The 15,000-nt window shown below is 42.9% G+C and overlaps 1 protein-coding gene across 1 annotated transcript in view; it reads right to left on the reverse strand.

The window, feature by feature from the left end:
- Window positions 1-15,000, reverse strand: part of akap6 (A kinase (PRKA) anchor protein 6) — a 101,004-nt gene that overhangs the window by 59,129 nt on the left and 26,875 nt on the right. Inside the window, 2 exon segments of the mRNA XM_037486118.2 lie at window positions 9,685-9,887; window positions 10,630-10,726. Coding sequence (XP_037342015.2) covers window positions 9,685-9,887; window positions 10,630-10,726 — 300 coding nt within the window.

Raw genomic sequence — 15,000 nt, forward strand, 5'->3', positions numbered from 1 at the left:
CGTAATTCAACATTTGAGAAATGTCAGGAGAGGTAAAACTAAAAGAAAAAAGGCCCCCTCCCTCACTGGGAGTGCATCAGAAACGTCACATCGCCCCCGGCAACCACCCAGAAAGAGCCGCGTGTGCGTGCTTTAACTTTGTAAAGGACATCGGAGTTAATATCACACACAGCGTTAATTATCCCTCATGGGACCATCTGCATGGTTCATTTAGTGGTGGTGGACCACCGGTTGAGGGGGGGGGGGGGGGGGACTTTTTGTTTCGGAGATGCATTCGCTGGCCGCGTGTTCGGGGGAGCGTTTGTTTTCAGGGCCGATTATGGGATGTAATTAACGACATCGGGTTGGATATCACGCGCTGAAGGTCGGGAGGAGTTTTGAAGAACGAGCCCAAAACACCAATTAAAGCCTCGCTTCCACTCAGCGGGTCGACTGTCACACTTTTTAAGAGCTTAATGGGGAGAGGGACACGCCCCCCAGGAGAGGAAGGGGAGTTTAAAGTGTTTACAGCGCTTTACGTACTCCACTTTTAAACATTAGCAACTTTAACGCAACTCCTCTTTGATATTTGTCCTCAAACACAAACTTACACCGATCAGGCTTTAAATACTAAAAGATGACTTTAAAACCACAAAAAGATCTCTCTCACCGCTGGATGCGTTGACATGTGTGTGTGTGTGTGTGTGTGTGTGTGTGTGTGTGTGTGTGTGTGTGTGTGTGTGTGTGTACATAAACTCTCTGGATGTAAATATGTATGTTTATGACATGTCTTTAATGAGTGCAGATTACAACTGAATAATCGGATCAATCAAATACATCTTGACCATCAAAGTGATCAATGTGTTAAACGTTTGAATACAGATTAATATGGTCACAGTCTTTATGCTCCTCCGATATTTCATTTGTGCATAAATATTGTAAATCATTTTATTTAAGGAAGACTTAAGGCTTATTCTTGTTTATTTATCTCATAAAATCTAGGACAATTTAAGCCAAATGGGAAAAAATTAAACAATTAGTCAGAATTTAAATGAATAATAATAATACAAATTGATAAACTGACATTATTGTTAAAAACTGTTTATATTTTAAAAGGTTTATTTACATAGTCTTTTTAATAAAGACAAACCTATTAGTCGTTGTTTCTTGCTTTTTATAAAATCCAAGCACACATTAAAAAATATGAGAAATATTTTTGCTCAAAATTGTAGTTAGAACCCAAAATAATAATTTCCCCTCGAACCCCTCTGACTTCATTCAGGGGAAGATCGCAGTCATCACACGTTGAATATTTTCACACTTTATGCATTTGTCCCCGATGCTGCAAACTCCCCTTTGATTTATTTTAACGCTGCTATGTGGCATAAAAAAACCCTGCAGCTGCTTTTTTTTATCACTTTCAGAATGAGCTGAAACGCAGCTTAGCAGATCCTAAACCGGGGATTAAAACACGACTCGCAGATTCTGTGAACACGAATCGTGTCGATGGCGTCGAAACCAACTCCGCCGACAACTTGCCCAACTTTAATCTTAAATTATGCAAAGTGCTGTGTGGTGGGAGCTGATTGGCTCTATCGGGTATCAGGCAGGAGTCCAACTCTCCGTAATTTGATTTTAAAAAGCTCGTAATAACCTGAGGGTCAATATTTAAATCAGTCGAGGGCGGGAAGGGGGGGGGGGGAAGGGGGCTTGGAGTCGACCGGCCAAAATCTCCAGCGCATCCTCATTCCTTTCCTCCTGGAGTCCTTGAGCTCTCCTGTTCTCTTTCCTACCTCTTGCTCTTCCTCCACTTCATCTTTTGATCAGTTGTTGATTCTCAAAGTCCAAAATAAAACAACCTCAGCGAATCTTTGGTATTTTAACGTTTAAGTGTCTAATTTGAATGTCTGGCAGGTTGAATTGTGGGTAGAATAATAACGCTGTGTAAAGTCTTTGTGGTGCTTTCAAGGTCCAAAACTCAAAAATGTTGAATTTTATCTGCCAAACAAAAATCTTGATCATTAATCAATAATTCTGATTATTCCTTTGTGTTTTGCTTCCAGAAGCAGAGCTGATTTTTATAAACGGTAAAGTGAATCTTTGGACATTTAGGGACGTCACATTTAGACGCCGAATACAAACCTAAAGGTCTGAATGATTATTTTGAAAAGACATTTGAACGTTCAGTTATAACCGGTTATGCAAAGTGTGAGTCAGCATGAATATGTGACTTTTCTGTAGAGTCAGGTTGAGCGGTGTGTAGGTTTATGACATGAATGTGTGAATATACACACTTGTTTATTAATCTGCAGCCTTGTTAGTGATGTAGGTTGTTTTGGTGTGTGTACTTACTTTGGGTCGTGTTATTGTTACTAGCATATAGACTAACACTGTAGCACACAGGCTAACCCACTAGCATATAGACTAACACTGTAGCACACAGGCTAACCCACTAGCATATAGACTAACACTGTAGCACACAGGCTAACCCACTAGCATATAGACTAACACTGTAGCACACAGGCTAACCCACTAGCATATAGACTAACACCGTAGCACACAGGCTAACCCACTAGCATATAGACTAACACTGTAGCACACAGGCTAACCCACTAGCATATAGACTAACACTGTAGCACACAGGCTAACCCACTAGCATATAGACTAACACTGTAGCACACAGGCTAACCCACTAGCATATAGACTAACACTGTAGCACACAGGCTAACCCACTAGCATATAGACTAACACTGTAGCACACAGGCTAACCCACTAGCATATAGACTAACACCGTAGCACACAGGCTAACCCACTAGCATATAGACTAACACTGTAGCACACAGGCTAACCCACTAGCATATAGACTAACACTGTAGCACACAGGCTAACCCACTAGCATATAGACTAACACTGTAGCACACAGGCTAACCCACTAGCATATAGACTAACACTGTAGCACACAGGCTAACCCACTAGCATATAGACTAACACTAGCACACGGGCTAACCCACTAGCATATAGACTAACACTGTAGCACACAGGCTAACCCACTAGCATATAGACTAACACTGTAGCACACAGGCTAACCCACTAGCATATAGACTAACACTGTAGCACACAGGCTAACCCACTACCATATAGACTAACACTGTAGCACACAGGCTAACCCACTAGCATATAGACTAACACTGTAGCACACAGGCTAACACACTAGCATATAGACTAACACTGTAGCTACAGGCTAACCCACTAGCATATAGACTAACACTGTAGCACACAGGCTAACCCACTAGCATATAGACTAACACTGTAGCACATAGGCTAACCCACTAGCATATAGACTAACACTGTAGCACACAGGCTAACCCACTAGCATATAGACTAACACTGTAGCACACAGACTAACCCACTAGCATATAGACTAACACTGTAGCACACAGGCTAACCCACTAGCATATAGACTAACACTAGCACACGGGCTAACCCACTAGCATATAGACTAACACTGTAGCATACAGGCTTACCCAGTAACGTTAGCATAAAGGCTAAACATGTAACGTTAGCAAAATAACAATGATCACAGTTATAAAGAGTCTGGGAGGTAAAATGTTTTTTCCATCTCTTTCCTTTGCCTTGCTCCCCCCCCCCCCTGCCCCCCCTCCCTCCTTCCTGTTGGTCTGTGGGGTGAAATAGAGGCCTGAGGCCAACAAGCTGTCTCCACCAGCTACACCGATAAGACACACACACACACACACACGGTCAGAGTCACCATACAAGTGCCAACAGTCACAATCACAGATATACAAAGTGCCTCATCTACGCACACACAAGTGCACACACACAGACACACACGCTGTTCAAGTCAGCTCAGACGGAATGAAGTCACACCTGGGAGGTCACTTATCACGTCCTAAACATTCCTCTCTCTGCGTGTGTGTGTGTGTGTGTGTGTGTGTGTGTGTGTGTGCGCGTGTGTGTGCGCTTGGGGCTGTTTGGTTCAGCTCTCTAACTGGATTTGTCCAAAGGAACATCGACTCTAATCTCGACCCGTCACCTCTCTCACACCTCAGACAGCATGACGCGCCCCCCCAACCCCACCCTCAGGGAAATTGGTACGTTCCAGACTCATGGAAAAAGGGAAATGATATTTATACATACATATATACATACATAAACATGTAACATGAGGATATCTGAGAGGCTGAAGAGAAAACCATTTAAGAACATACATCAAAATGTTATTTAAAAACATGAGATGTGACTTTTCAGATTTAGATGTTGGAAGTTTCTTCTTCTGTTGCAGTTCTTACTTCTGATTAAAGGAATATTATTTTACTTTTACTGGTTGTTCAGAACCGGCATTTTATCTTTGGTTTGGTTACTGATAATAAATCATGTATCATGAGTTATTACACATATGTCATTTTTGTCTTTTTGTTATTTTGGATTTGTTACAAAATCAAGTGAATATATATAACTATATAACAGCTTTCATTGATCAGGTAAACTATTATGCCTTTAAACGTATTTCATAACTAACTCTATGAAGAATGACTTAATCTCTCATATAAATTTATATTTATATATATATATATATATATATATACACATAACTGGGAAACATAAAGACACGACCTCCGTGTAATCGTGAGATAGTGGAGACGTTATTAACAAATAAAAGCAAACACCTGTAACTCCAGAGGAAGATTTAGGTGGCGGACAAATCTATTTCTCTCTTCAGTGTGTGTGTGTGTGTGTGTGTGTGTGTGTTTTACTAAACCCAGTCCAATCCCATGTAATGTGACAGACAAATCCCACTAAGCTGTTAAATATTACACTGCTTTCACACTCGTATTAAACACCTTTCTACCTCTACCTCCCTTTCTGTGTTCACTCACCCCGACAAAACACGCACACACACACACACACACACACACACACACACACACACACACACACACACACAACCTTTAGCTCAATCTCCAATATGCAAAAAAAACCCACTACAGATGTCACTTGAAAATCTTCACATATGCACAACAAATCTTTCATAACGCAGCGACACACTGTGGGAGCCACATGACACGATATCATCACACACCTGAACCCTGTGTCTGTGTGTGTGTGTCAGAGAGTGTGCGTGCGTGTGTGTGTGTCAGAGAGTGTGCGTGTGGGTGTGGGTTCTAATCCCCGGTGCTGGCCGGCTTGTCGCTGCGTTATATTTGCTGGTATCAGAGTATCTTCTCCTCGCCGTCTAATCCCACCACCCGCCTCTGATATTTCCTGACATTTAAATGAATGAGTCCTCTCCAGACAGACGGATGGACGGGCGGACGAGGGGGGGGGCGGAGGGTGAAGAAAGGAGGGGGTTTAAACTGAAGAGCAGGGAACACAGGGATGAGGGGAACGAGAGGAAGACAAGAAGGAGTTGATGAGAGAAGGAAGATGGATATTTATATAAAAGAAAGAGGAGAAAGGGGGAAAACTTAGAAGAGGATGAAGATGTGAAAGGGTGAAAGGATGGAAATGTTAGATAGGGGATAATAGACAACTAGTGAGTGGAAAGACAGGATAAGAAATGTATTAGGGATGGATGGATGGATGAATGGGTGAATTGGTGACAGGAGGGATTGACAAAGGGAAGGATGGGTCGATAGATGAATGGATAAATGGGTGAAAGGATGAATGGATAAAAGATGCATGGATGAATGAACGGATGGATGAATTGATGGAGGGTTAAAGATGAATGAGTGCATGGAATGATGGTAGATGAAGAGGTAAAAGATGAATGAATGAAGGACAGAAGGAAACAATGATGTAAATTAAAGATGAACGAGTGACCAGAGGGAAGGCAGCGAGGACATAGTGAGCGAGGAGGAGATAAAGGAAGGAAATCAGATGGTCAGATAGATATTTCATTCTATAACATGTATCATATTACATTGTTTGTTCTATAACATGTATCATATTATATTGTTTGTTCTATAACATGTATCATATTATATTGTTTGTTCTATAACATGTATCATATTACATTGTTTGTTCTATAACATGTATCAAATAATATTGTTTGTTCTATAACATGTATCATATTATATTGTTTGTTCTATAACATGTATCATATTATATTGTTTGTTCTATAACATGTATCATGTTATATTGTTTGTTCTATAACATGTATCATGTTATATTGTTTGTTCTATAACATGTATCATGTTATATTGTTTGTTCTATAACATGTATTATATTACATTGTTTGTTCTATAACATGTATCATATTACATTGTTTGTTCTATAACATGTATCATATTATATTGTTTGTTATATAACATGTATCATATTATATTGTTTGTTCTATAACATGTATTATATTACATTGTTTGTTCTATAACATGTATCATATTACATTGTTTGTTCTATAACATGTATCATATTATATTGTTTGTTATATAACATGTATCATATTATATTGTTTGTTCTATAACATGTATTATATTACATTGTTTGTTCTATAACATGTTTCATATTATATTGTTTGTTATATAACATGTATCATATTACATTGTTTGTTCTATAACATGTATCATATTATATTGTTTGTTCTATAACATGTATCATATTACATTGTTTGATCTATAACATGTATCATATTATATTGTTTGTTATATAACATGTATCATATTACATTGTTTGATCTATAACATGTATCATATTATATTGTTTGTTCTATAACATGTATCATATTATATTGTTTGTTCTATAACATGTATCATATTACATTGTTTGATCTATAACATGTATCATATTACATTGTTTGTTCTATAACATGTATCATATTATATTGTTTGTTCTATAACATGTATCATATTGTATTGCTTTTGTGCTCGACCCGAATCCACAGAGACTAGTTCACACAGCTGTTTATATTTTGGAGTAATTCTGACATTTTGTCCATAAGTCATCAACCGTGCTCAGGGATTGGCTGAGACTTCCTAAACTATTGCACGTGTTATGTCCCGCCCCCTCTGGTCGCCATGCTTTTAGGATTCTGTTTCTTCACAGGAGGCAAGGGAAGGAGGTAAGAGAAGGACACAAGGGCGTGACTTTCGGTCGCTCCATCTGTCAGCCTCTTTTTTTCTCTTTTTCATTTACTGAGTTAATAAGGAGAGAAGGAAGGAAGTCAAGAGAAGGAGCGACAAGTAGTCAGACACCTTGTCAGCGACATATGTTAACGCCATTAACAACAAGGACTTATGAGCACCAGGAGACACACACACACACACACACACACACACACATTACTCACTGCAGTCTCATTAAGACCAGGGCTAAATTAATGACCTGCAACACACCTGTTGTTGCTATTAATTCATGGCAATATCAGCAATAAATGTATTGATTAGAGTCAACGGCTGTTCGGGACAGGATGAGTTATAAATATAGACTATATATAAATATGTGTATACAGTATATATTATATTATATTCTTAAAGCTATAAGTAAACAAAATACCAGTGGATGAAATACCAGAATAATCAAAATTGTGGTTTCATATTATAAATATTGATATTAAAGAAGAGCTCAAATCGGGCGACCTGATTGGCTCGCAGCCAGCCTGTTTTCTAATGGTTGGTTACTGTTTTGTTTTTGAAGGGGAAATAAAGACCAAATGTCCCGTAATGTCTCGTGTGACTCGTGATGTGTTTGCCTTTAGACACCTGGTGTGACGGGACGTATCAGCGCCGTCCTCATCGAGCAGTGGTGAGATAATTCATATATAAATATATATATAGGTATATACTGTATATATAATATATTTTCTGCTGCAGTCACATTCACTAAATTGCTCGCTAACTATCTCACAGCAGAGTGTGAAATATATGATTTGTCTCTGCTCTTAATTGGCCTAAAAATGAAGATTAAGGGGATGAATTATTGATACAAGTTGGTATTTAATCTTTTGTAATGAATAGTGGATCCGCTGGTTATAAATATTGTACGAGGCTTCATAATTTGATAAATTTATTCCAATTTGCCCTTTATTTTGCCCTTTAGTCAAGGTTATTTTCATTTAAACACACACACACACATACAGATGTTAGCAGATACCAACGAGCCTTCATGGAAACACACACGTGTGTGTGTCCACGTGGCCTCTGGACTCGGTCACTCTTGTGTAATCTTCTTTTAGTGACATTCACAAACACACACACCAAGCCTTTGGTTGCCTCCCCCCCATTGAAGAAGCCTGGTCGTCCTGCACTAGTTGGCGGGGGGGAGGAGCCGAGCTGGGCTTAGTTACTTCAGGCTCAGGCCCCACGTGAATAATTCAAACTATCACAGAAGTACGAGCAGCCGGCAGAAATAATTCAGCAGGTTCACACCTCACTTTGTTGTTCGGAGGTTTCACGGATCAAAGCTTTAAGTGCAGTGGGAGATTCACACAGATAATGAATGGACTGTTAATGTGCTGCGACCAAGCAGCTAATGGACACACACCCACGCACGCACACACACACACACACGCACACGCACACACACACACACACACACACACACACAGAGGGTATAGCTGCTAATGGCTGTCACTGTTGACTGATCACGGTGATCAGGCTGCTGCAGCTCTAATTGCTACTAAACAATCTGAAAACTACCAGTCGGGTCTGCTGGAGGAGGAGGAAGAGGAGGAGGAGGAGGACGACGATGAAGAAGAGGGGAATCGGCTAAAAAGACCCAAATCGAACAGATGGAATGAGACAGACAAGAGGAAACCAGGAGGAGAGAGGGAAGTGGACAGGAGGGACAGAAGGGAAGGAGGGAAGGAAAGAGGGAGTCAAACAAGGATAAATTAAGTCAATCGATAGAATCCATAATGAACGGAGGGATGAGAAAGAGAAGAAAAGGTGGAGGAAATAAAACTAAAAGCCGAAGAAATGTGTGACGGAGGAGGAAGATTGAAGCAGTGAGACTTGGACGAGGAGGTGGAGAAGGAGGTGGAGGAGGAGCTGAAGGAGGAGGTGGAGAAGGAGGTGGAGGTCCAAAGGGCGATTCAAGAGACTATGATTAGTAGTTTAGTTTATTTTTCATTTAAAATCTGCTTTGATTTGAGTCTCTTTCAGCTGTGATGCTTGGACTGAAGACTTTCACACTGAATAACAACACTATGAAGTGTTAGTTATGAATGAGTGAACACTCAATGCTTTGCAAATGATGTGTTTGAAATACATATTTAACTAATGCATCATAGTGTGGTGTTATTATAAAGGGTTACACATAGAGGAATAAAGTGATTTAAAAACAATATATTCAAACAACCAGAAAAAAGTAAAAGAAAAATAGCCTGAAGGCCACAGATAACAGATGCCCCCCCCCCTACACACACACACACACACACACACACAGCAACAATGAGAGAGACAGAAGATTAGAGATTACATCTAATTAACGAAGTCCTGCCAATTAACCAGCAGCCAATGACAACTGAGGGACCAATCAGGGCGCTAGGTGTCAGCCAATACAAACGTTGCAGAGAAATGTAGGACCCCAGGTGGAGAGAGTGTGTGTGTGTGTGTGTGTGTGTGTGCGTGATAGACAGAGAGAGGGATAACCGGGGTAAACCAGAGAGGAAATGAAGGATATCCACCAAAATAAAACACAAACAATGAGCAGATGGAGGGAATAACGGAGAGATTCCATGTTTCTTACCTCCAGGCTGTCGGGAGGGCGCGAAGCCTGCTGATTGGCCGGAGCGTCGCCTGGGGCAGTGAGGGGCTCTTGCGATTGGCCGGCGCAGAGGAGGCGGGCCTGGATGCAGCGGAGGGCGCGGAGCATCCAGCCGTGTTGGCGGCGGATCTGCCGCTGGAGCTGATCCCATTGGCTGGAGACCATGTGGAGGATTTCCTTCAGACCTGCAGGGCGAGGGAAGGAGGGATCAACTCGAGGCCAACGAGCTGCTCTCATTGGGTGCCTCCACCTGGCGGCGGTTTTGCACGGCTTGGAGGTACGACGATGACCTCGGGGAACCTCTGCCCGGCTCTGTCCCGGTCCTCCGGTCACATGACTTGCACTTTAACAGAGACTAGTCATGTAGCGGCTTGGGTTTCATCCAGGACGGTACTTAGGGTCACATAGAGGTCACATGGAGGTCACATAAAGGTCACATGGAGGTCAAAAAAAGGTAACATCAGCCTGAATAGGTCCAGCGTATGTTTACGTTAATGCTCCGGTGATACTTTCATAGAGGCTTTTCAAAATAAAAGCATAGTGGGTTAAAAAGCTGCAGAGGTCCGTGTTCCTCGCTGACGTTTATGTCGACAACTTGAGGAACAACTGTGTGTGATGTTTGATCAGAAGGTTCATGAAGTCGGATCAAGTTCTCCTTTCTGTTCATCCTCTTCTCTTTTGCAAATATAAACCCAATTGATTATTTCTTTTTTCCTGCCAGCTCATTTTCTGCATTTCTTAAAATCTGCCTTTCCGTCTGGTTCTTTGTGTTCACCTCTGGGCTACACTCAAACCACTTCTCCTCTCTGAAGGTCAATCTGTTAATCCAAATATTAATAATGAATGGATGAGAGCCGGGGCTCCCATATGGCCTCCTGTGTGTGTGTGTGTGTGTGTGTGTGTGTGTGTGTGTGTGTGAGGGCGGACCTGATTGGTGGGAGCTGATGATGGCGAGCAGAGCTCCTCCCTCCTCCATCAGGCTCTCCTTCAGAGTGCCGCGGCCCTCCACGTTCAGCTTGAAGCTCTGAAACACACAAGCACCCTCATCAGCTTCCAGATGTTCCTCCATCAGTAGACTCCGTGACCTTTGACCTCCAGACCAAGTGTCTCCAGACCAGCCATCGTTCCATCGTTATGTTTGAGGAAGAGCTGGAGGAGCCTCATCAGAAGGTCTTGGTCCTCCACAAGGAGAGAAGAGAGCTGAAGCAGCATCGAGGAGGACGTATGAACACATGAAAAGCAGAGGGATGGAGGCTCGGAGCAGCCTGAGGCCATGCTGGAAACACTGCAGTCAGATCTGTGAATGACAGCCCAGCCTCCTCTGATCTCTGTGTGTGTGTGTGTGTGTGTGTGTGTGTGTGTGTGTGTGAGTCTCAAGGTGCTCAGTCCTCAGGACTTAACTACTCCTGACATCCTGCTGCGCTGCCATGGGAAATGCTGCACACGCATTTTCACACACACACACACACGATGCTCTCAAGGCTCTGCAGAGAGTGTGTGTGTGTGTGTGATGTTTTCGGATCAGTCTGATCTTAACTGTTATCCTGATCTCAGCCGTCTGTTAAATTCATTGTAAAAATATAATTCATTCCGTTTTTTTTTTCTTCTTTTTTCTTCCTTTGAAATAAAACAAACACATTGGAAGATTCTGTTTTCATCAGACAACAGATGAAAATATGAGCTGATGTGAAACAATTAGAGAGCAAGAGAGAGAGAGAGAGATCGTATTTCAGCAGGTTTTATTCTGAGGTGATTTCCTCTCGTGGTTTAATATTTTATGGAGAGCATAGAATCGATAAGAGTAGAACAGCCAGCCATCAATCACCAGCGATAAGGCACGGTGTGTGTGTGTGTGTGTGACAGATAAGACGGACTCCACCAGGACAAGGACAGTGTGTTTGTTTATCGTACTGGTGAGCAGAGGAAAGTTGCGTGGGGGGGGGCAGAAGAACATGGAACCCCTTCAGTGAAGGACAAACTTTAAAGTAAAGTTTACATCCATCAGCAGGAAGTTTCCATTTGTCTTTAAATTTAAAACAACTAAACTGTTTGGAAACACTTTTTTCATTGGTCACTGTAGGTGAGCGTCGTCATGGTGACGTCACTTCCTGTTTCATCCGGCGCTGCCTCGTAATAGAGACTTTTCCGATTGGCACCCGTAAAGCCGGTTCCTTGTTGCCTGGCAACCACTTTTAAAAAGTAACCTCCTCCCGTCAACTGACTCCAGTTGGTCCATAAACAGAGGACATAAAAGTGTGGTGAGTGAGTCCAAGCTGTGGGTCAATAAGCGTCGTGTTCTACACATTATATCAGGTCCAAATCCTGACTGTCTACCATCAAAGAAGCAGGTGGATTTGGGTTTTTTCTCAGCAGCTGTGTCCTGTGGCCTGAAACGGTGCTACTGCCTGCACACACACACACACACACACACACACACAGCGGGCTGCTTCAAAGCCTGCGTGATCAGATTACCTGTTAGCATTAGCATATTAGCCCGGAGCGACGGCCTCAGAAGCCTGCCTAATACCATTTAGCTTTTTAGCATTAGCATATTAGCGAGGGCGCTAAGAGGTGTGCGGAGAGATGACATTGAGGTTTGACATTGAGAGAGTGTGTGTGTGTGTGTGTCAGGCTGTGCTGATCAGAGGCTGACACACACACACACACACACACACAGCAGACAGGATCGGGTTGATGAGACATGATCTGATCAAAGAGTCTTTGTAATAATGATGATCAAATTGTCTCCATTCAGACAGAGGCGAGAGAAACTATACGGCTGCATTCCCTGAGGTGTGCATGCGTGTGTGCGTGTGTGAGTGTGCGTGTGTGTGTGTGTGTGTTTCCTCCCTCTTTACTTCCCTTCTCTCTATTTCCCAGCATACACCTTTTATATGAAGCAATAAAACGCAGTTCTCCCTCTTCCCTCCCTCGGTGTATTGTCTCCCTTTCTTCTTGAATCTCTCCTCGTATCTCCTTTCCTGCCTCTGTAATCCCTCCTCTTTCCTCTTCTAAACGTGACTAACACACAACGCCAAGCAGCCTTTTATTGTGAAAGGCAGGAACTGAAGTGGCCTTTGTCAGCGGTTGAAGGGAGTAATAAAGTTTCTTTGTGCCATTAATGAAGGTGTTTGGTAGATGCATTTAAGGTCCACGTTAATATTCTTGTTTGGACCAAATACTGATGGGTTTAAAAGGATTAGGATTACTTACCCCACCCCCCCACCCCCCCCATCCCCCCTCTGCTGGAACCAGTGATCACGAAACAACAGGTTTTGTTCACCAACCACTGAAGAAGAGATTCAGCTGCGTTTTCCTCTTGTTTCAGTGCATTTTTACACATAATTTGCATTTCCAGATTGAATCAGTTTGGTGTGGAGGTCGTCGTAAAGCCCCCCCTCCCCCCTCCCCCCTCCCACCTCTTTAAACCCCCCCCCCCCCCCTCACTAGTGTGATGCTGCTGGTAATGGGATTCAAAGGCCTGGATCGCCCATCAGACCCAATCAATAGGCCTTTCATTGGCCGCCATCTCTCAGCGCCTTACAAAGAGCAGCCTGTGTGTGTGTGTGTGTGTGTGTGTTTGCATCCTCTCGCCTCACTGATCTCCCCGGGGTTCCGGAAAGACCTGTGCTTATTCGCTCCACGCGCCCTAAAACACACATATAGATAAAAACACACACACACACACACACACACACACGCCAGCTGGACCAAATATTCAATTGGAAGAGAAGCTCCACTCCACCCACTGCTGCCCTGGAGCTGTGTGTGTGTGTGTGTGTGTGTGTGTGTGTGTGTGTGTGTGTGCAGGAGAAAGCAATATAGAGAAAGAGTGAGAGGACCAGAGTGTGTAACTGTGTGTGAGGGAAATAGAGGAAAAAGCGACCAAACAACAAAGAAAACCATGAAACATCGAGTCTCCTAAAAGTGACATTTGTTTGAAGGACTTTGCATAAATGAAGCGTTATTAAACTAGAAGTCAACTGTTCTCCCGAGAAGCCTTGTGTGTTTTGACCATTAAAACCATCGATCACTGCTGTTCCTTCATCATCATCATCATCTGCTTTCTGACTCAATCCCAACCCCCCACACGGTGTTTAAGAGGAGGACGTTGTCATGGTGACACTACTCATTGACTTGTGGACTGATGATTTTTCGTCTCAGTCATCAGGACGTCACGCTGGGACCTGAAGATCAGACGGAACGTTTATATACTTCAGTACGAGAACCTTCACAACCAAGAGTTTGACTCTAAATGGACCTTCATCCACTAAATGAACATCATGCTGCATTGAAGAAGACTTGAAACTAGAGACTGAGACCATAAACTCATGTTTACAATGTTTACTGAGGGAATAAATCAAGAGAGAAGTAGAGTCATTTCCTCATAGACGTCTATGGGAGCAGAGGAGTCGCCCCCTGCTGGTCACTACACAGAAGTAGAGTCATTTCCTCATAGACGTCTATGGGAGCAGAGGAGTCGCCCCCTGCTGGTCACTACACAGAAGTAGAGTCATTTCCTCATAGACGTCTATGGGAGCAGAGGAGTCGCCCCCTGCTGGTCACTACACAGAAGTAGAGTCATTTCCTCATAGACGTCTATGGGAGCAGAGGAGTCGCCCCCTGCTGGTCACTACACAGAAGTAGAGTCATTTCCTCATAGACGTCTATGGGAGCAGAGGAGTCGCCCCCTGCTGGTCACTACACAGAAGTAGTCATTTCCTCATAGACGTCTATGGGAGCAGAGGAGTCGCCCCCTGCTGGTCACTACACAGAAGTAGAGTCATTTCCTCATAGACGTCTATGGGAGCAGAGGAGTCGCCCCCTGCTGGTCACTACACAGAAGTAGAGTCATTTCCTCATAGACGTCTATGGGAGGACTTTAACAGTGTTTTATTCCTCTACGTTTCATAGAATCGCTGCCAGTGATTACGATCTAGTTGGAGGGTTCATTTCCTCAGAAACCTGGCTCTCTGTAGTAATCAACACACACACACACACACTCACACTAATAACTACAAAGTGTGAGTGTGACTATCGACGCGGACACACAGGAGCCGTGTCGGTCAGCTGGTGTTCAGGGGCCCGTTAGCGATGCCTTTTCATCCCGCTGCTTCTGCTTTGCTTTATTTAAGAGACGCGCCAATTAAGGGCCGGGGATTCTAATTGAAGCTAACCGCCGCTAACGTTAGCGCTGCTGGCACGCACAACAAAGTCAACACGTGTAAACAAACCAACAAGCAAACACACAGCCGAAATAAATATTTAGAGACGACAACCTCGACAAAATGTGTGAGC

The sequence above is a fragment of the Pungitius pungitius genome, chromosome 14 (assembly GCF_949316345.1).
Source record: "Pungitius pungitius chromosome 14, fPunPun2.1, whole genome shotgun sequence".
Classification (NCBI taxonomy): domain Eukaryota; kingdom Metazoa; phylum Chordata; class Actinopteri; order Perciformes; family Gasterosteidae; genus Pungitius; species Pungitius pungitius.